Below are 21802 nucleotides of genomic sequence, written 5' to 3' on the forward strand. Positions count from 1 at the left end.
TTTTTTTAGGTTTTCCAAGATGAAAGTGATCAGCATTTAAGGTTGGGATCATAACCTATATGGTTGAATTTTTTTACATTTTAGTAAAGATATGATTTTAATTTTTAGCAAAAAATGTTGAAACATAACACAACGCCGGCACATAATCCTGGGCACCTAAGAATGCCATAGCCAATAGATAATTAATTAAATATATATTTATTGTTATATCATGGTGACAGCAAGGACCAAACATTTGTTTTTCAGTACCTTTCAAAAATAAATGGTACATTTTCAGTTTACCAAATATAAAAGACCTTACCTCATGTTGGAACTGGAAGTAAACACGGTACATGATTTTGCCCAGTGCACTATATAATATATATTTTAATCATATTCAATGTATTTAACTGACCATTTAAATTTCAATAAAAATAAAATAATTGAATTAAAAATTAGTTTGAAATTTTTTAAAATATCAAATGAAAAAAATGTTGGCATTTTTTTAATCGGACGACACTTTCCGCCATTCTTCCACTATCGCCCCATTGTAACACGGTACGACCGCATTTTAAATTAAAACTTGAGATTGTATTAGAATTAATATTGCCATTCTGTACTTTTTTATGTCCGAATAAGTTTGTTACTTTATTAAAATTAGCTGAAATTACCAGTGCGCAAGATCATGTGCCACACAAGATCATGTTCTTTTCCTTTACTTTGTATCGGGACAAAAATCAAGCTCACTGACGCCCTATTTTTTATGATAGTTTTAGAATAAGCAACTTGTTTTCATTTGAAATGCAAAATTTTAGGATAAGTTATTCATCAGGACTTGTTCTGTCATGCGTTGAATCTGCCAAATATTGTAAAAAAGGAGGTATTTTCATCTTCAAATTATAGGGAGTATCGGGTAACATATACAGCTGTTCTGAGCAAATAAAATGGTTTAGTGTGTTGTATTATAATTTCTTTTGGAGAAAACATTGGTTTTGTCAATTTTGCGAATACTCATCGAACAACTTATTTGCAAAATATTGCTTTAGGGTGTCGTATGTATGCCCACAATAGTAAAATTCCGGTAAAATAACAATTTACATCAAATAGCAATATTTTAATTAATAATAGCTTAAATTCAAGCACACCACCATATTATTTTAATACAATTTTTATTTTTGTATGAATTTCTATTTCAAAAAATGTATTAGAAAAAAAGTTAGTCATCAGAACATTTTGATATTTCACCTGAGCAGTTCCTTAACCGACAGTATTGATTAATGATAACAACTATAAAACATCCTGAGCTTGCAACTTAATTTGAATATCGTGATTGTACTCTGTATTTTGAAATAAGCGACTGCTGTTTTTATTACATGCTATAAAATACCGGCAAAATGTCATCGGGATATCATACTCCATTGGCTTATCAGTGGTTAAATACATAAAGAAGTATATGTAATATTTGTAATATTTAATATAAAACATTGATAGTTACAATTATGATACACTGCAACCATACTCGATCTTGCATTCTTCATGTGTTTCTTCTTCTTATGGGTAAAAAGTGAATGCATTCAGTTTTTAAAAATACCTGAAGTTGGCTACCTTTAATCTTACATACTGCAATTTAAAGGAAATTTGCTCTATCTCTGCCCCCATTATATAGATACGAATGAATGCGTGTGTTAATTTGTTGGAGTTAATATAACGCTGATATTTAAAAGAGTATCGAATACACCAGAGACTATTACACACGCTTGTAAATGTCCCGTATATATATATATACACTGAGAAAATCCGTGTTGATTTTGTCTCTATTCAATATTACGACGTGTATAGGAATTGAACAATAGATCGGACATGAGCCATGCGCACAGCGGAATGTTCATATGTACAGTTACTTTGACACGCAGGCTAGGTATTTTCGCCGAGCTGTATAACTTAAAGCCGAACACAGACTGCAATATAGGAAATAGACATGTGGTAATTAATCTGATCATGGAATGATTTGTACTGATTGGTACTCACACGTGGAACATGAATGACGAGGAATATAAGACTGTAAAAAGTTAGCCACTTCTCACCACAAGGTAAGTTTACTTACTATAGATCTGGGTACGTGGCTGCAATGGGTTTATTTTTTATAATTATTTTGATATGTTTTTTTATTCAAACATTTGAACGGGTTAATATTTTTGTACAACAGTGCCATTTATTCCAGGGGACCACAATCTATGAAGATTATCTTTTTAATCGACGCCTAGTCAACTTACCACACACCTGTCCACTAGCGAGATCAACTAGTGTAAAATATCAAAACAGTGTTACTGAAATTCAAAACACTGTTCAATCCTACTATTATTTATCTATATAGTATAATTGAACAAAATCAACTTCCAATTATATCATGATTTCGTCTGTCAAATATATGCTAGCATTAATGTTGTACTTCTTTCATTCTAAAGTACAACATTACTGTATACTATGTTGAACATGTAAATGTATTACACAGACATCACTATATAAAACACCATATCAAGGTCAGGGTCAGGTTTCTGAACCAATATCACCCTCAGGACACCCATGGTCAAATTAATTGAATGTGATCTAAGTAATGCACTGTCTGCAGGCCTCGGGTTTAATGCAGTCACCGTTAAGTGAGAAATGAGAACCTTATTGATATAACTGTTCGACTCCCGATATACCACAGGCAAGTCTTTCTTTTATCCAGTGCCGCTATGTTTGGATAGTACGACAAAACGGACGATAAAATAGTGTTCTTTTCGTGAGTCTAAACAACAACACACACCGTTGTATATGGAAATATCACGTCCTTATAAGGTCATAACTAGTACCTTAATAATGCAAAGTATTTCATTAAATAGCGTCTTACATTGGCTTGTAAGTCGCTGGCTGGAATGTACTTATATATATTATATATATATTATTTAGATCGTTTACAAAGCATTGAAGACATGAAATGTGTAAGCCACACATCTATGTATATATGATCTTGTGTTTCCATTTAAAAAAAACGAGAACAATAATATTACTACTATAAACTATATAATCGAGAGGGCTTTTAATGCTCCTTCCTCAAACGTCACTAGCTATCATAAAGATTAACATATTCCATATTCTAACTTTTATGTGAGTTGCTAGACAAATCAAAACTGATCTGAACTCGAACCTCAAATACTTGTAGCATCTAAGCGTAACACTAACATGGCTATCAATTTTACACTTTTTTTCACAACCATTTAATAATTTCTATGATTTCCCGAGAATATAAAATATTCATAAAGGACATTTATGTTTCGCGATAATTTTAATATCGACTGATTTAGTGATATGTCCCCCTTTACATCATCAATGTTTATGCAGGCAAACACAGCGCTCCGTTACACAGATGTCACAAGTATTGATCTGTACACAGCCATTGTCCTCAGCTTAACCAAAAACCAAACAAGTGTATATTAACGTCATGTGTACAAAAACTACGTAAACATCTACAAAAACATGTGTCCTTTGCAATGATGGATTGGTTTGTGAGTTAATAATTGTCTTTTGCGGATCATAACTACAAAAAGTCACTCTTGCAGGCTGTTCAAACAATTAAGTTAACTAATGCCACGTATGTCTGTTGACATTTCGATATGAAAAATGTTAGTGAAGGCATGTAATGATATTTCATGGTACTTTGATGTTGGGAAACAAGTATGTTTTATCTTGAACCTAATGCAGAATGATATTCAATAAACATAATTCTACTTGTGCAATAAAATACTGGACCAACACTCGCTTTATTTCCTAATGGACCTTAGTGTCCACATGGACGTAACATTATATGATATGATGAAATCATCTCTGTCAGATGTTAGGGGGTTTCGGGTGTCTCCAGTCACAGAAGATACATTTGTATTACATGCTAATGTGGAGTATCACATTTACATAAATATCTACATTTAAAACAAGCTAGTACTTATTACGGAACAGCAGCGGCACCAGTACCGCCAATGAGGGAAAGCATTCTATCTTTATATAGATATTATATCAAGGTTTCCTTTTTTGATTCCTGGCTCCAGTCTTGATATCACCATATATTTGAAGATTAATTCATAAAATAAAGACAAAGAATAAAACATTTTCAATAATCTTAGTACATCTCGCAATATGTAACCATGCCATGCATTTCTGTATTGTTTTATAGCTAACTAGATATGTATGAGGCCATTTTATTCTTATGTCGTTTAGACCATAAAAATATTCGACTTTGCATTATGGTAAAACCCTAAATACAAAATAGCATGATCCATACAAAATCATCTCGAAGGCTGCCCCCCTCTGGTTAAAAGTGCGCAATGTTAAAACATGGTTCAAGGTATCGGTGACTTTCCCGTTGACACCAGTCCGATGTAGCTGTCACTCTGTTAGATGGGAACAAGACCTTTAATCACAACCCCCTCCCGATTGAGTGACACTGGTTACGTCAAAACATATGTTTATTTATTCATCTTTTTATTACTATGGTAACATTAGACAGGATCTCGGTGGTGATACTCTATCATACTTGTTATTAAGCTATCAGAAATTTCTAGGTAGGCAAAGTTAAGTTTTTGCTTGTATACGTACATTTTATCATTTCAAGTTTCGGCTTCGACTGTTGTATGTCCTGTTATTTTCATTCAGTTTTTGTCAGTGTTTATTTATTGGTTAGTTAATAGTTTTATCTTTAATATTTGTAGATAAAGTTTTAAGTACATTTTATTATCTTCATATCAATTATTATATCATTATAAACAGTCAATTTAAATATTCCCTTTAAAGAGGTTTATGGTTAAGGTCATTTTAAGATACACTCTCGTTTTCTTTGTTGAAAGAACCTGGTATCGGTATTTGGCCAACATAGGAGTTCTAATTTTTACACCCGGGGACACTACGAAATACTCGGCAAGTGCGTACATCATGCTGTCAACCTTTTCGTGTATATAATCGGTGTGCTATGTCGATATCATGCTTTCTATCTTGCACAAACAACCTACGGTGCCCAGTTCTCTGCTTGGCCCGTTAAGCTAACATAGAGACTTGTGACTGTGTGCTTCCTATATCCTAATAACAACAATCGTCCACAGTAAATGTTAACATATTTAGGGACAAAGAAATAAGGCCTTTTAAAGGCCCACCACATTTCCGGAGCAAAATTTAAAGGTTTCTTAAAACATTAATAACAAAAGAAAATATATATCGATGGCTTAAGATGAGGTTACAACACGAAACATATGCAAGATTTCCTGTCTTATGTACGATAACAGTGGAGATTCATTTCGCTGTTTTGCCGTCTGGCGCAGTGATAGTCAACTACCGCGCGGCATTTAGGACGACGGCGGGAAACATAAAACGACCCGCGTTATGAAAATTAACATTTTATTTATTCTAATTAAACAGTTCTGAAGGTGATGATAAGTGTGCTAGTAAACGTATAGTTAATAAATCCTCCGACTCTACAAAATTATTGATCTCGTTTTACATTCCTATTTCAAAAATTAAAAGCCGTTTCGGAAAGGTAGTGGCCCTTTAAATGTCTTGGAAGGCATACTTAGGTTAAAAAGCGGCATTTCTATAAGTACAATGTATAGTGTATATAATAGTAAAAAGACAAAAATTCGAAAATCATTGACTCACAAATAATATTTCGTAATCAAAACCCTGTGTTAAATTACCTTCCGTTGTGTCAGTATACGTGCCACATACATACATACATTGTCTTTTCGTTAAATTACACAGGCAAATTTTCACAGGTAGAAATTACTTTAAATGCATCTATAGTTGACTCAAACAAGGACCTGTCATTAATTTGGTGTGGTTTATTATTGTCCTTCTAATGCGAGGATATAAGGTGAAGGGGGAACCTTAAGTATCCGGAGAAAAGACACACGGCCTGTGACCACGACCTAGCAACTGTCACACAAGGTGTTCGACCTCTTGAACTCGAGATGAAAGGCTTTTAGTAATATGTCGGAATATCTTAATCACACCCTACCGTAGCCTCTTATCAATTAGTAATATTTTGTTTCATCTAAGAGCTACTACACAAATGTAGATACAACTTGACAGCGCTCTAATTAGAATAATTCATTTGAAACATTGTACATTAATTTTTTTTACGTTAAATGTGATGATAGTCATTGACATAATAATACACTGACAAACTACATTGATTACTACTGTGATGTATCCGTGTTCTAACAAACCGGTCAATATTACTTTTTACTATATCTCTGTCATCCATTTACGTTTGACCAGAAACCTGTTTTTCCTATCCAGGATAATACATTCATATTCACCCTGTCCTGATATATTCAGGGTGACAATCATTTAACCCCTTCATATCTACCCTTTGTGTGTTTCTGTAAATTCTATAAAAGTAAATCAAGAATTCCCCGAAAGTTGTATGTTCCGTTATGTATATATCGTGTAAAACTCTCAACTGCCCTGTGTCTGCCCCTAAAACTTACAGACACTAATGGTATATCCACTGGTCAAGTCTGACTGAAAGGCCTTACGTCAAAGATGTTGATTTATTCATGTGTTTTGTTTACAAAGTAACCGCAAACCCACAAGGCAGGTTTTCTCATCCTTTAATGTATTTAACGTTGAATGCTAATTCTACGAAAACATTTTGATATTCCTATTTTTTAGTAATCATTTTGTTAATTGTACGTTTGTTGTGGAGATAAGTCGTGCGTGTTTTCAGTGGAAATGATTCCATCTTCTTTGTTCGAATGACAACTTGTTTTGCTGAATATCACATGACGAAGTGCAGAATGCATTCAATCACCAACAATGTTGGTTTTTTTTATTATACATGAATTATATTCTCTATAAGATCTTTTTCATTTTTTTTTCAGTTACTGATATTATTGTCGCAAATTATCGAGACCAGTAAAAATGGACAACATGTCGGTCCCTACGTATCACGTGGTCATGGACGTGGACTGCACAAGTCATCCAATCATGGTGGATCCTGAAAAAGACCCGTATGTGAACATCAAACAGAGGCTGTATCGCACTTCATCATTCTATAAAGACTTCAAACAACCCGATGATGAGCCTGCTACAGTGATGGACAAGTGCAAACAGGAAGTCTCTAGCATGTGCGCATGCACGAAAGAGAGACGAAAAAAGTTCTTATACAAACTTTTCCCTTTTATCAAGATTTACCAGAAATACAATTGGAAAGTCGATCTCCCGAGTGACATCATCGCTGGCTTCACTGTCGGAATAATGCAGCTTCCACAAAGTAAGGAGTTAAAGCTCACTTAGAGCATCTGAACTTTTTAAATTAACAAGAGAAATATTTATATCGCATAATTATTTTTTCAATAAACACATTTTAATGTTTAATGCTTAAATGTAGTTATACAAGGTTTGATTAAATGTTAACATTTTGCTTAAATATAGAAATTCGGAATATAAGTGATACCTTGAAGGTTTATATCTCCTTAAAACACCACGCTGTATCCGCCCCATTCTATCGTCAGTTGTTATTTCCCACTTTACCCACAGGTATGGCCTACTCTATGTTGGCAGACCTCCCTCCTGTGGTTGGCCTCTACATGTCTTTCTTCCCAGTCCTCATCTACTTCTTCTTCGGAACATCAAGGCATATATCAATGGGTAGGTCTACAACGTGTGAACAGAACAAATCGTAAAGTTGATCCGAAATTGATAGTAAATATCATCATTGTACCTAAAGGGACGATTTCAAATTGTGTCTGCTTTAGTCCTGTTTTGCTTTTCGGTATAACCATTATTTCTTTTTATGCTAGTATCTTGGGCAATTTCAATTAGTTTGCATTATATCTGGACATATTGAGCACGGATGCCTTTTCATTACCATACTAGCTGATTATTCAAAATAATTTACCATACTTGTATCCGTTGTTACCAGTTCATACTGAACAAGTAGTAAAATAATGACGTTTCCAAAATGCATAAAATGTGCTTAGCCAATCACAAATGATGAAACTTTTTGCACCGTTATCTGTGATTGGGTAAGTCTTACGTTAAGATTGGTTTCGTCTGTTTTATGATCTTTGGGTAATACCCATACAGGAACAAGATTTATGTTTAAAAACAATTACATCGATATGATTACAGGTACTGTTGCTGTGGTCAGTTTAATGACGGGGTCTGTCTTGTCCAGACTTGGACCTCAGTACACGGAGTCCGTACCAGGGAGTATGTGGGCAGCTAATGGGACAGAAACGTTCCTTGGTGCCAACTTCAGTTCGGATTTATCGACAACAACGCCGGGCGCCCCACCGCCACATCTACTGTCCAGACATGAAATCGACATGCAGAGGATAGCCATAGTATCGTCCTTCTGTATCCTTGTAGGAATAATACAGGTAGGTCACATGGGCAACCAGTCGTAATCTGCTAGTCTAAATTACACAGGCTAGTCACGTGTTCTCTTCCTCTAATACATACTTTTGGACTGGGCACTTATATTGCGATATTGCAATACTTTATGATAATTAGTCATATTTTGTATGCAAAAAAATGCAAGAATTTATTTTTCGCAATGTTGTATGTTAATGTGTCTATTTCGGGTACTCCTGTCATATCTATAATAATATAACATACTTTAACGAACTGCTTAAGCGTTTAGTTGAGTTATCCTTTTGACATACATCAAGCGTTCAGTTGAGTTATCCTTTCAACATACATCCTCAATCCAATGATTTTTTTTTGACTTTGTAGGTTATATTCGGGGCGTGCCGACTAGGGTTTGTGACCACCTATATGTCGGATCCATTGGTCAGTGGCTTCACCACAGGGGCAGCTGTCCACGTTTTCACCAGTCAAGTCAAGTATATCTTCGGACTGAGCATTCCAAGATTTGGAAATCTCTTCCAAATAGTTTTTGTAAGTTGATACCATTAGTCAATATATATACGATTATAAAAGAATTGTTAGATTGCATTCATTGAAGAATAAATGCAATATGGGTGGCAGATAAAAAGAATAGTGCCGTCAGGGCGCTATGACAATCCTTTAACAATCCTTTGATTGTTATATTTACATTTTACTTTCTAGTTCAAAGTAAAACATAATTAAGATGCGAGTGAACATTTGTATTTCCCGCTTCAGCCATTTAACCTCAACAGCCAAGTTCAATGTGATAGAAAATAGTCCCTATAAAAATTGAAAAGATAACAAAGTTTCATTGTTTTTCAATAGCTTTTCAGTTTACTTTCACCTTTACAATTTACATTTTTTTTCATGAGTTTCATATCCAAAATGGTTCATTCAACTATAATGTAAATTTTCCCGCGCTGACTAACATGGTGTCAGTAAAGACTCCATTTATGTAGTTATTACTACACCAATTCAAGTCTAGGCTGCATTTATTGGCTCATAATGCAGATCACGATTATCATTACAGTAATGGGAGTGGCAGTGGCAAAATGTAAATATGTTTTTCTGATATAGGATGTTTCCATACATATAGTTGATCTTTTTCTAAAAGACTATTTCGTAAGACTTTATTACAAGGTCTTCAAAAATTTGATTCGTAAAAATTTATAATGCTCTTTTTTATTTTAAAGGAAAAAGCGATACAAGTTATTAGTACACGTGCTGTCGATATGTGATTGGAAACGAGAGTAGTTTACCTTTAATCTATCTTTATAAAAAAAACTTAGTGATCGTGACATTTTTTTGCAGACATATAAAGCCATATTCAGTAAGATTCATGAGGTACAACTTGCAACGGTTCTAACCTCAGCAGTCTGTATCGTGGTGATATATATAGTCAAAGTTCAAATTAACCAAAGATTCAAGGACAAACTGAAGATCCCTCTCCCCATAGAACTGTTAGTGGTAAGTATTGACATTGTATCGTTGTGATGCATCTAGTCAAAGTTCAAATCAACCAAAGATTCAAGGGTAAACTGAAGATCCCTCCCCCACTCTGATGAGTATCGATACTGGGGGCACTATAAGGTAATGATGAAATATGTATAGGAGAAAAATCTAAAACTGTGGAATAGTCAAGATAATGAATTGTTCGAGGCCCGTAAGGGCATAGAACTATTCATTGTCCTGACTACTCCACAGTTTGAGGTGTTTTCTCATACTTAAAACATGGTGGTGCTCTCCACTATTCCACTGGGTATTGTTTACCTATTCCACAGCTCCAGGTAAACCCTTACTACCTATTCAAACCTGGATACCTATTTGTGATTTATTTATTTACCTCATTCGGAGAACAAGAATCATGATTTTTTAACGATCCATGCACAGGTACTATATGGTACTCACACTGAAACATTTCCTCAGTTTAGGTTTCACTGTTCAACATGGAGGACCATAGATATGTAGCTCTGTATATGCAGTAGTGATGATTTGGGATATAACTTTGAAGTGATTTGGGCAAAAATCTTTTCCCACGCAGCACAGGCCTTAGAGGGAGATAATTTTGCAAAATTTAGAAGAAGAAGAAGAAAAAAATCCCCAAAGTGTTTGATATATACACAAAATAGTGAACTCATGTAGCAAAAAAGTATGTTTTTTAAAAGTATTCCTTGTGAATTATTATCTTCTTGAAAAGTGTTGGGATGTTAATTTGTTTGATTGATGCCATTTTTATGGAATATACAAAATATGAGGAAAAAGCATGTCAAGCATCTGCACTATCATTTTGGCAGAAAATTCAGCATTCGCCTCATGGGATTTAATCTTCTCTCTTCTGGATCTGTTCAAGTGAATTCTTTTGTGGGTTATGGATACAGTGGCTGTGAAAGAACTTGTGAAATCTATTTTGGAATTAAGTGATAAAATTGTATACATATATATATATGCTTATTGGTATTATGAAAATAAGTTTCCAAATACATCACAACATTGACAAGTACCTGGGTTTATCTTAAGTTAATCTCTATAAGGATTTAATAAATGAGGATGTATTTCTGACTTCATGCTAAGCTATATTCACAAGTCGCTACATTTACCTTCAACTGTGGAATAGTTACCTTTTCCCGTGGAATAGTTCACAAACTATTCCACAGCAAAAAGTAACTATTCCACAGTAGTAGGTGATACTAAATTATAGTAGACTTTGCTCCAACTATACCTCGAGCTATAACAATAGATGATATCACAGTTATGTTTTAAAACGTTTTAGAATTATCAAATATGCACTTTTGCACATTACGTGACTGGGAAATTTTAAGATATGACAGTTATGAAAAGTGGAAATAACAGATGCAAAAACCTTTAATTATAGGTGTGAAATGGTACATGAGTAGAAACCAAGATTTTTTTATAGAAAGTATCAAATATGAAGAACTGTATATTATTACATTATTGTTTTTAACTTTCTACAGATCATCCAACCCAATCAAGCTAAGTAATCTTAAATGTCTGTCTGTTGCTTCAGACAAATATTTTTTTATAAAATGCAATATGTAGATTGTGAATAAGAATTGAACTATTTGGATATTTTTGTCTATATCAGGATGTCTATAACTAATACTCCTCATCTTATAACAGGTTATTGCAGGGACGGCGGTATCACACTTTGCCAAATTTAAGACAAACTACGACATGAAAGTAGTAGGAGAGATTCCTGCTGGGTATGTACTGTTCTGTGCTTACTGGGTTTTCCCATGTTTGAGAATGAAAATCACATTCGGCATTAGAATGTTTTGTTTTAATCCGCACGTTAGGATGAAGATGTTTCGTTGTATTCACCAATTATGCTTCGTCATTTTCATTACTTAATGGCTTTCAAAAACAATAGGTTTCATCTGATAATATACATACGGATTCAAGAAACGCTAATAAAGTTATTCCCCGCATGAACTGAAATAATTATTTTCACTGCATAAATCCTTGAAACTTTTAGTGTAAAGTTTCTGTTTTCAAAATGAGAAATAACAAACGTTCCAAATCCATCTACTAATGCGAGAACAATATATATCCTTTCAGGAAAAAGGTTCAGAAAAAATGTTAATAACAGTTATATTGAACATTCATTTCGCAGGATTTATTTGTAAGTAAATACAGAAATTACCAAAAGCGGTTATTTTTAGGTTGTGACGTAATTTAAAGAGTTTGTGGAGCACGATCTTAAGTGACGTCGATATACTAGTCGTACAATAATCAGCATTTTTATTACCAATTCTTTGAATTATTACCAAAACAAAATAAGAAAATGATGTTTTTCCCAGGACTATTATCTTTTCCTTGTTGACCTACATACAATTGTACAATCCGAACAGGTCGTGCTTTACTAAACTATTGGGTACAGTTGTTCAAGTGATAGTTTTGGCACAGACTTACAATATAAAAATTGAGGTCATTTTCTTATCCTAATGTAGAATTGTAAACCTCTGAGTATTATTCTAAGTAGTATGCATGGATATGACCACAGGCTTCTGAAATTTTACTTTGTAAGTGCCAGTAATTGTTTGAACAACTGATGACAAATTACATCTTCAATTATTGATACACGTATTTTCCTACTGATTGTTTCGAAGGAAGGAAAGTATGCAAAACAGTGCCAATTGATATGCAAACACAACACGCATGCACACAACTCTCTATAATGGACACACATTCTCTCACCTCCTTCAATCTAACTTTCTGTCTTTGTACGAACTGTGACACTTTGACAGTGATCATGCTTTTTGTCCTTACTGATGATTTGCAATGGTTCCATTCAGGTTTACTGATAAGAAAATAATATTTTTATTCTGTCAATGTGAAAAAAGTAAACTGTCTTATTTTAATCATGCAACATTTCTTACGATACATTCAATGCATCTTACCCTGGTTAGTTTGAAGAGAACGCATGGCATTTAATATCTTAATCACATCGCTACTAACACCGGTGAATTTTCAATGCAGACTTTCCTCTCTATGTGCAAACACTACACAACATTCAAAACACATACTATAATTATTACACACCTTTTATGCGGCAATCAATGACCACTCTTGTTCAATCTGTAAATGGTCTAAAACAAAAATATAACAGCGAAATCTCACAGTAAGTTATAGCAAAATTACGAAATAACGTCAAGTTAATATAACGATATAAAATTTACTTATTGTTTAAGTAGTTAGCATTACATTACTATAATATTATGTTATGTATACTCTATACTTGCAGGTTACCTGACCCGATCCTACCCACGTTTACAGGTATGGGGGAATACTTCAGTGACGCTGTGATCGTGGCCATCGTCGCGTTCGCCCAGTCTGTATCATTGGCAGCTCTGATGGCCAAAAAACATGGTTACGTCATAGACTCTAACCAGGTAAATTATCATTAGGAAACAATTAAAATCTAGAGAATATTGCTTATAAAGAGGTTTTATCATGACTCAAAATAAAAGGGATCTTAAAATTAGTCAAAAGTTATTTTCATGTTTCATTATCTTATATAACTGGAAGTTATATAACCTTTAATTATTTAGTATAACTTTAAGCTGCATAATAAAACCAATTTTCACATTCAGGTTGTGTTTTGCTTTGCAGGAGTTCATAGCTTATGGTTTAGGTAACATATTTGGTTCGTTTTTCTCCTGTTACCCGTTTGCTGCATCTGTTTCCCGAAGTTCTGTACAAGACTCGGCTGGGGGAAAATCTCAGGTAATAACCAGGAAACAAATATTTATAATATAGATGAAACAAACGCATACCGATAAAAATGTATTTCCGTTTAAAATATATTATCTTTAAAGGTAAAAACGCATTTTAAGTACGATTGGCAGGTTGTTTTATAGCTTAGCTTATTTGAGAAGTGGTTAAGCATGCTTTAATTGTTCTCTTTTTGTTCTTTTCCAGATGACGAGTTTATTTTCCGCGGCTCTGGTGCTAGTTGTTATTCTTATCATCGGACCTCTGTTTGAGTCCCTACCCAATGTAAGTATCTTTCTTGATATTTAACATACACACCCATCTAGTACTTATCATTGGACCTCTGTTTGAATCCCTACCTAATGCAAGTAACCATCTAAATATTTAACATACACACCCATCTAGTAGTTATTCTTATCATCGGACCTCTGTTTGAGTCCCTACCCGATGTTAGTATCTATCTTGACATTTAACATACACACCCATCTAGACTTCACATTTCAATGTAATACTTTCATAATTCTATATACTGTAGATACGCTTATGATATAAAATGAGAAAAGTTCAGTAACGCAAAAACGTTGGGAAAACTTTGATAATACGCACACTTGCTTCTCAAGAGGAGGCCGAATTACGAATGTTCCGGACAGTCTTTTCAGAAAATTCGTTCTCTGGCATTTTGTGTAATAGCACATATGTAATAATTATATAATGTTTTGTATATTACATATTGTGTAATGATCGTATATTGTAATAGTTATAATTTATTGTGTTTTGTCTGTTACAGTGTGTATTGTCGTCAATCATCGTTGTGTAATGATTGTATATTGTAATAGTGATAAGTTATCATGATTTGTCTGTTACAGTGTGTATTGTCGTCAATCATCGTTGTGGCTTTGAGGAGTATGTTTCTACAGATATTTGAACTAAAAAAGCTGTGGAAAGTCTCCGGTTTCGACTGCGTTAGTATTTATCTTAATGTATAATTTATATGGAGAAATGTTGACATTACAATGAAATATATTACTTAAGAGTTTGGTCCATTTTGTCTAATATATAGTAAATTAATTAACAAGGAACAATTAACTTGTAAAATCCTTGACCACATAATATGATAATGAGACTACTGAGAAAAATATATATGTATGTTAACGTAAGCAGTATTAAGGTTGATTTTAAGTTTTTGTTAGTAATTGGTAAATAATGACATGTAATACACACGTGTGTGTTATTTACAGATGATCTGGATAGTGACCTTCCTGGCAGTAGTTATACTGTACGTAGATCTGGGGTTGTGGATCGGACTTATCTTCTCCTTCTTTACTGTTGTACTCCGCACACAAAGGTACATACTGTGTTACTCTATAAAGGAAATATTGGTGATACAATTATAATGTATTTGATATTCATCTGGTGATATTCACTATGTATTTGGTACATTGTTCAAGTGGATAACTTTAAAGTAAGGATGTTCAAAAACAAAAATGTGTCAGACAAATTTCGATTGTGTTTTAGGGCTAAGGCCGTCACACTTCAGCGTATATCAGATGTTGATATTTATGCTGATGACAAGAAGTATATGAAGGTGAGTAACACTATAAAGCTACTTATTGTGGGTTTTACCTACGTTATCAATTAAAAGGTATTATATATGCATTTAATATACATAATAAAATATAAATCTAACGCAATCCAAAAGATGTATGGCATGGATTCATATAACCTGACATTTGTATGATAAACAGACACGACAGAATCCCGGTGTCCGAGTTATTTCCTTTAACTCCCCTCTCTACTACGCCAATGGAGATATATTCCTCCGTCAAGTCTTCACAATTTCCGGAATGAAGCCACAAAGGGTGCGAAAGGAAATCAAACGGTTCGGCTCAGTAGCGGAATTTAGACGAAATGTAAGCATATTTGATATAATATGATTTCAGATGACGTTGACATTGATTTTTTTGCTAGGTCAATATTATTGTCTTGTTGAGAACTGAGTAAGTTGTATTCCATTTGTATTTGCACTAGAGCTAATGGTATTCGGTAAATTGATGACCTTTTTTTGTACTAAATATAAAGGTCAGCGGAAGTATTTTATTTTTATGATAATATTTGTAAATCATTAAATCTAGATAATTGTTTTTTCTGGAAAATCTGTCAGGCATCACAGACAAAAGATAATTCAGATAGTTTAATTATTATGTGATTTATATGTTGTAGACCGCCAGACTACAAATGACCCGTAAAGACGCTAACCCTAGCCAATCACATGGCGGAATGTCCAACGGCACGAGCGACAAGGACAGTAACGATAACTCTGCTACATTAGTACACCATATAGTACTGGACTTTTCTTCTGTGTGTTTTGTGGACTCTGTCGGGTGTAAAGTTCTTAATCAGGTACAGCACTTAATACTACACTTGTAAAATAATAAATAAATAAAAAAATATAAAAAAAATAATAAAAACCTGCCTAGTTCACTTGTTCTCAGTAAATTCAATTCGTTAATGATGAAATTCTTTGTTTATCTCATTTGTATTTTTTGAGTTCTCAGTTTTTGAAATCTATCTCAAATATTTCTATAAAAAGCACATGAAGTGTGTTGTTATATTTTTTTTCTTTTCTGTTTTGTAGCTTTTTAATGACTATAGGTCTATTGGTGTCAAAGTTTTCCTCGCCTGTGTCAGTGGTATGTATTCTTACTTTTATTATTCTTAAGGTATTTGGTCATTCAATAGTATGCAAGATGTTGTTCATTTATTTACTTTTTCAGCTTATTCTTTCTTATGAGTGTAGAATCCCACTAATACTATGAACATTCGTTTTTCACAAAAAAGTGAGATGCTGCATAGTAAATTGCCCTTTGTTTTTTTTTTCTCTTTTTTAAATTTTTGTTATCAAATGTGAGAAAAATATTTGTCAGTGAATTGTTTCAGATTTTGTTTTAGTTCAATTTTAGTTCAGATTTGGTTTTAGTTCATATTCAATTGTTACAGTTACTTCCCCTAAACCTTATCACAAACTATTCCAAAGGAAAAGGTTACTATTCCACAGTAATAGGTGATAATAGCCTAATTTAGAAAGAACAACCAATTACCTATTTATATGCAAAATATCAACAAAAGTTTAATACCACAACTGTTTCTATAAAGAGTTAAATTTGGCAAAAATGGCTGAAAATGGTGTATTTTGTAGCTCAAAATTAAGGGGTAGGGGTAGCATATGTTGTTATTTAGAGAAAAAATATGAGTCTTATTAATCAAAACTTGTATATTTTAAAAGAAGACTAAAGGAAAATAAATTCTTCAAACTTCCATACATATAGAACATCTCATTAGGAAATTATGGCTTTAAACTCTTGTGTATATGGTCAAAACGGCAAAAATCCCATAAAATCTAAGATTTTGTCAACATGGTATCTTTGAGTGACAATATCTCAAAAACAAGCACACCGACATCTGTTTTTTCTTCCATTTCCTTGTATGGTATGAACTCCAATTTCCAAAAATCTATATGAGAAAAAAAAGTTTAATACAAGAAAATTTTGACTTCTCAGAGGTGTACATCCTTAACAAAATGATTTTCAAAATAAATGTACTAATTTATCAAACACTGCTAAAAGAATGTTTTGTTAATTTGTAGATGATGTTTGGTCGGTATTGAAAACTACAGGATTTCTGGAGAAGTATGAGAAGAACGTCTACATGTCAGTAAACGACGCTGTGGTGGTGGCTATCTCCGAGGGAGAGAGCCACAATGAGGAGGTGAGTGTGACCTATATATACATAAACTAATTAGTGTATCATACCGTAGTCCAGAAACACTGACCCAGAACGTTTTTGTCTCTGTTTGATAGGATCAGGCGTGTTTTGGAGTAGTGTGGAGCTACAAGAAATGCTGTAAATACGTATTTTATATAAAAACGTATTTATATACAGGCATGATCGAAGTGTATCCTTATTGATGCATTAATCACATGTATAACAAAAGATTTCCCTTTATCATAAACAAAAAGCAAACGCACATTTATTAAATCCTATATAGTGTACATACGTCTGAAAACTCGTCGCATGCTTTGTAACAGTAAAATGTGTATACTGTTGATCGATAAATCAAAAACCATTATATGATAGTCAAAGTTATTTTACCTCCTTTGTTTGTTGGTGTTATATCATATGGGAAGAGTTGATAATATTCCGGAGGAGGAAATTAATTTAAAACACAAAGCTTGAGTTTACGTATTAAAAAGATTAACTTCTAATATATACGATTATAAAACAGTTTTACATTGTTATCAACAATTGTAAGTATCAATCTACTAACGGTTTTTCTCATATTTAAACTAAAACAATTTTAAAGAATTAAACGTAGAAGGATAGGAATACGGTTTTGAATTTTAAAATTATATGTTTTCTTCGGGAAAATTCACGGAAAAATAGAATTATGATGTGCGTTTGCATTTTGCATGAAATACGAGAAATAATAACAATATTAATATCAAAACGGAAGGGGCGTAATTATAATTTATGAAGGTTTTATAAGGTTGGTAATAATAATATGCATGTAGAATACAAGGAAGGTGATGGTACATACAAATGTAAACTCGCAGCCTTATAGCAATTTAAATATACAATCTAAAAATCTTACAGTTAACTGCAAACGTCCATGCTTATTGCAAACGTCCTCTTAGTAAATAGATTGTTACAGAAGTGACCGAAAACAAATTGTAAGTTGAATTCTTGACGAAATCTTTTGTTTTGAATATGTACAGAAGATACATGTGGTGTATTAAAGACGAAACATATCAACATTTGCCTTATTAGGCGCGAAAGCTCGTGGTGTATGGACAAGCATGTGTCACGCATTTGTGCAGTTTTGGTGAAAGAACAGTATTAACAGTCGTTCATTTGACATCTTGCACCATACACGACATAAAGAATACCTTAAGGAATGCTTACCTTAAATAAATGCATGTATTAAGAGAGAAAGAATGCATGTGCTGCTTTTCAGGAAACAGAATCATCCGATAGTGGCCCAGAAGAGATCGAGTCGAGACCAGAAGACAGGTTACTGGCTGGTCAGCCGAGATAGTGAGTTCCAGGAGTGACGTCATCTTGTAGAAATGACGTCAGCTAGTCTGTCTTTGTGACGTCAGCTGTCTCCTGTAGTGATCGCTATCCCAGTTCACCTAACATCAGCTTTTAAACAAATCTGCATTTTCTATTTTGTTTCTTTTTTATAACATTCATATTTGATAGTGGTATTCGGTTTCTGTGTTCTGATTTTGCTGTAATGATATATGAGCTCAATTCGCGTGGAACGTTCCCCGATTTTTTTTTTTTTTTTTTGGGGGGGGGGGGGCGGGGAGCGGGGTGGTATTTGCTTTCTTTCTTTTTAATTTAATTTGTGTGTTTTTCTTTACAAACAGACTTACGGTCAATGCATATATAAAATTGCGTAATCTAAATCATTCATCGCGTTTAACCGTATATACGAACAGAGGAACCGAATATAGATGATTCTCCCGATAGTCTGCTGATATTCATATGATTTTGTTCTGACTTCTCCTCTTCTCTTTTCACATCCTCCTTCCCTTCTGTTATCAACCTATTTCATTTTAAATCAAAATGCAACACATTATATTGACAATACATTGTTATGCTTTTACTGATAGATAACGTTAATATGTCACAAACACCAATACACGACCATACGATTCTACTAATATACTGTGCATGTTGTCTGAAATCTAACGTAGATCTATACTAACACGTAGTACCATTTGTAGTTCTGTAGACCCCAGATTTCGATTCTTTTCTGTACCACGGTGTGTGTATTGGCGAGTGACATACATTCCAAACATGATAAGTATTTTTAGTGAATTCAGTTTGCATTTTGATAGAACGCTTCGATAGTAGAGTTCTCGACTGCGTTATGTTCCGTTTCTGTAGCTCTGTTTGTCGGTTTATTTTACCGTTATTCATTATGATTTTTTTACAGCTTTGCGAATACTTATTAATACACTAGTTCATATCTATCATAATATTTACGCTTTCAGATATTTTACATTCACTTATATTCTAAACATTGAAATGACACTTTATCGAATACATATGATTTATCGTTATTTCAATTTTACTTCTAAGTATGTGCTAAACATTAAATACCACTTAATTAATCTATTGTGCATTCAAAAATGTCTAAACAAGTTCTCGGAAATTATTTTGTTGGACACACTATTAATTGTGTCCATATAAAGTCTTATTTACTAAATTACAAAAGGATTAAATACAAAATTTAATGTGAACATATTATCAGAAAAACATAATCATATATAAAAATATACATATATATGATCCGTATCATTCATTTATATAATGTATCGTTTAGATATTCAATTGCAACGGTGTTGGTCAATATGGTGACAATATAACTCACATATATTCGAATACATTTATACTAAATATATATTTATTTATTTGTAGGGTATCGCGCATATGTAAACTATTACCGGCGAAAAGAAATGGGAAATCAGGAGATTCACCAAAACGAAACGATCAGTGACGTCATCTGAAGATAAACCGTGACGTAATGTGAATCTAAATAGTGACGTCATGTCAAGATAAATCCTGACGTAATGTGATTCTAAACGGTGACGTCATTTGATTCTGAATATTAATGTTGACGGAATCTGATGCTAAACGGTGACGTCGTTCCATGCTGAACGTTAACGTAATGTGATGCATTAACTACACGTAATGAGATTCTATTTTGCCAGAAATGCCCAAATATTTCTGATGTGTAAATGCTGGTGACTTTAAGTGGTTTCTTTTAAGGAATCGCTATAAATGCAATTTAGATATTCAATTCTTGCAATTATCATTAATGATGTCACTCTCAGCGTCGACGGTATGCATGATCTGCTCATTGACTGTGATGTTTGTGCTTCAGTATCTAATCGTCATTGTTTTCGAGTTTCGCCTTTTAATACGCGAGAAGTGCTGCTTGATGTTGTAAATATTTGTTGTTGTTTTGTAACATTGTATCATCTCTGAATCATTGCTAGTAGATAACCTACATAACCACATCATCCATGACCTAGCATGTTGTCATTAAAGTAGTACGTTATATAATGGTAAATAATCACATCATCCATGACCTTGTATGTTGACATTACAGTAGTACCTTAAATGATGGTATACAGCAGAGTTTTATCTTGCTTTCTAGTCAATGTCGCATCACTATATCATCATTACACATTAAAATATTACAAATATGAATAGTGGATATTACCGAGACATTTGTGCGACGTCGTATTGTGATTATGGCGTCATTAATACCTGTGATTTCACAATAGATATTATAATAATATGTATTACGATAATTATGAATTGGACGTATGACATGGCCAACTGACCGGTAATGTGATGAAAGCAATAAAACATTGATATACGGAATTAAAGAAAACCGATGGCTTGATACTTAGATATTGAAACTACTGAACCAAAGGATTGTAATATTCATAGACATTATGAATTTTAGCTCGTTTCATTTTAATGTAGCAGAAAAACTTATTTATTATCATCGAACTATTTTCAATTGAACTTGTGCTTCCGTATATCGTAGAAGGAACCGTATACATTGAGTGTGTTTAGATCTTAGTTTAGTTGGTGTCAGTCAATGATTTATTATGTTAATCATTTATTTTTAAAACGAATGACGTTCTTTACAGTTTAAATAAAATGTCATTTACTGTTATTGTTAAACACATACACATATATACCAGGTATTTATTGGGACGAAATAAATACTTTTAAATAGATTGTGTTTGTTGATGTTTATATGTGTTTATATTTAACACATCTGAATGTTTCTATAATCATATCTGTGATCATAGGATATAAAATCAAGGTCAAGGTTTTTATAAAGAATGTAATTGATTATATTCCATGTGTTTCTCTAGCGTGTAAAAATCAGAAACAATCCATCTTAGATTCGAACAAACTTGCTCAAGTCATAAGATACACGATTCAAAAAGAATATGAGCTTGGTCACCACAACTGTATAAACTTCCTGTATCTGTTCTGAGATCAACATGAGAAACCTTACATTTTAATCGTTTAGCCAAAATAATAATGTAATTGATTCAACGATGACATTCTTGTAGAT

The 21802-nt window shown here is 33.3% G+C and overlaps 1 protein-coding gene across 1 annotated transcript; it reads left to right on the forward strand.

Annotated features, from left to right (window-relative positions):
• The first annotated feature begins 1869 nt into the window (after positions 1-1869).
• On the forward strand, positions 1870-21455 carry LOC138327461 (prestin-like). Its single transcript, XM_069273565.1, has 19 exons — positions 1870-2069; positions 6888-7279; positions 7546-7656; positions 8140-8390; positions 8746-8910; positions 9712-9867; positions 11539-11621; positions 13163-13310; positions 13531-13644; positions 13840-13917; positions 14499-14594; positions 14871-14977; positions 15148-15217; positions 15378-15542; positions 15853-16032; positions 16268-16322; positions 17276-17397; positions 18644-18723; positions 20119-21455. Coding segments are annotated over exons 2-19 (2334 nt in total). The 5' UTR covers positions 1870-2069; positions 6888-6927; the 3' UTR covers positions 20120-21455.
• Positions 21456-21802: the final 347 nt, after the last annotated feature.

This window comes from Argopecten irradians, chromosome 7 (assembly GCF_041381155.1).
Source record: "Argopecten irradians isolate NY chromosome 7, Ai_NY, whole genome shotgun sequence".
NCBI lineage: Eukaryota > Metazoa > Mollusca > Bivalvia > Pectinida > Pectinidae > Argopecten > Argopecten irradians.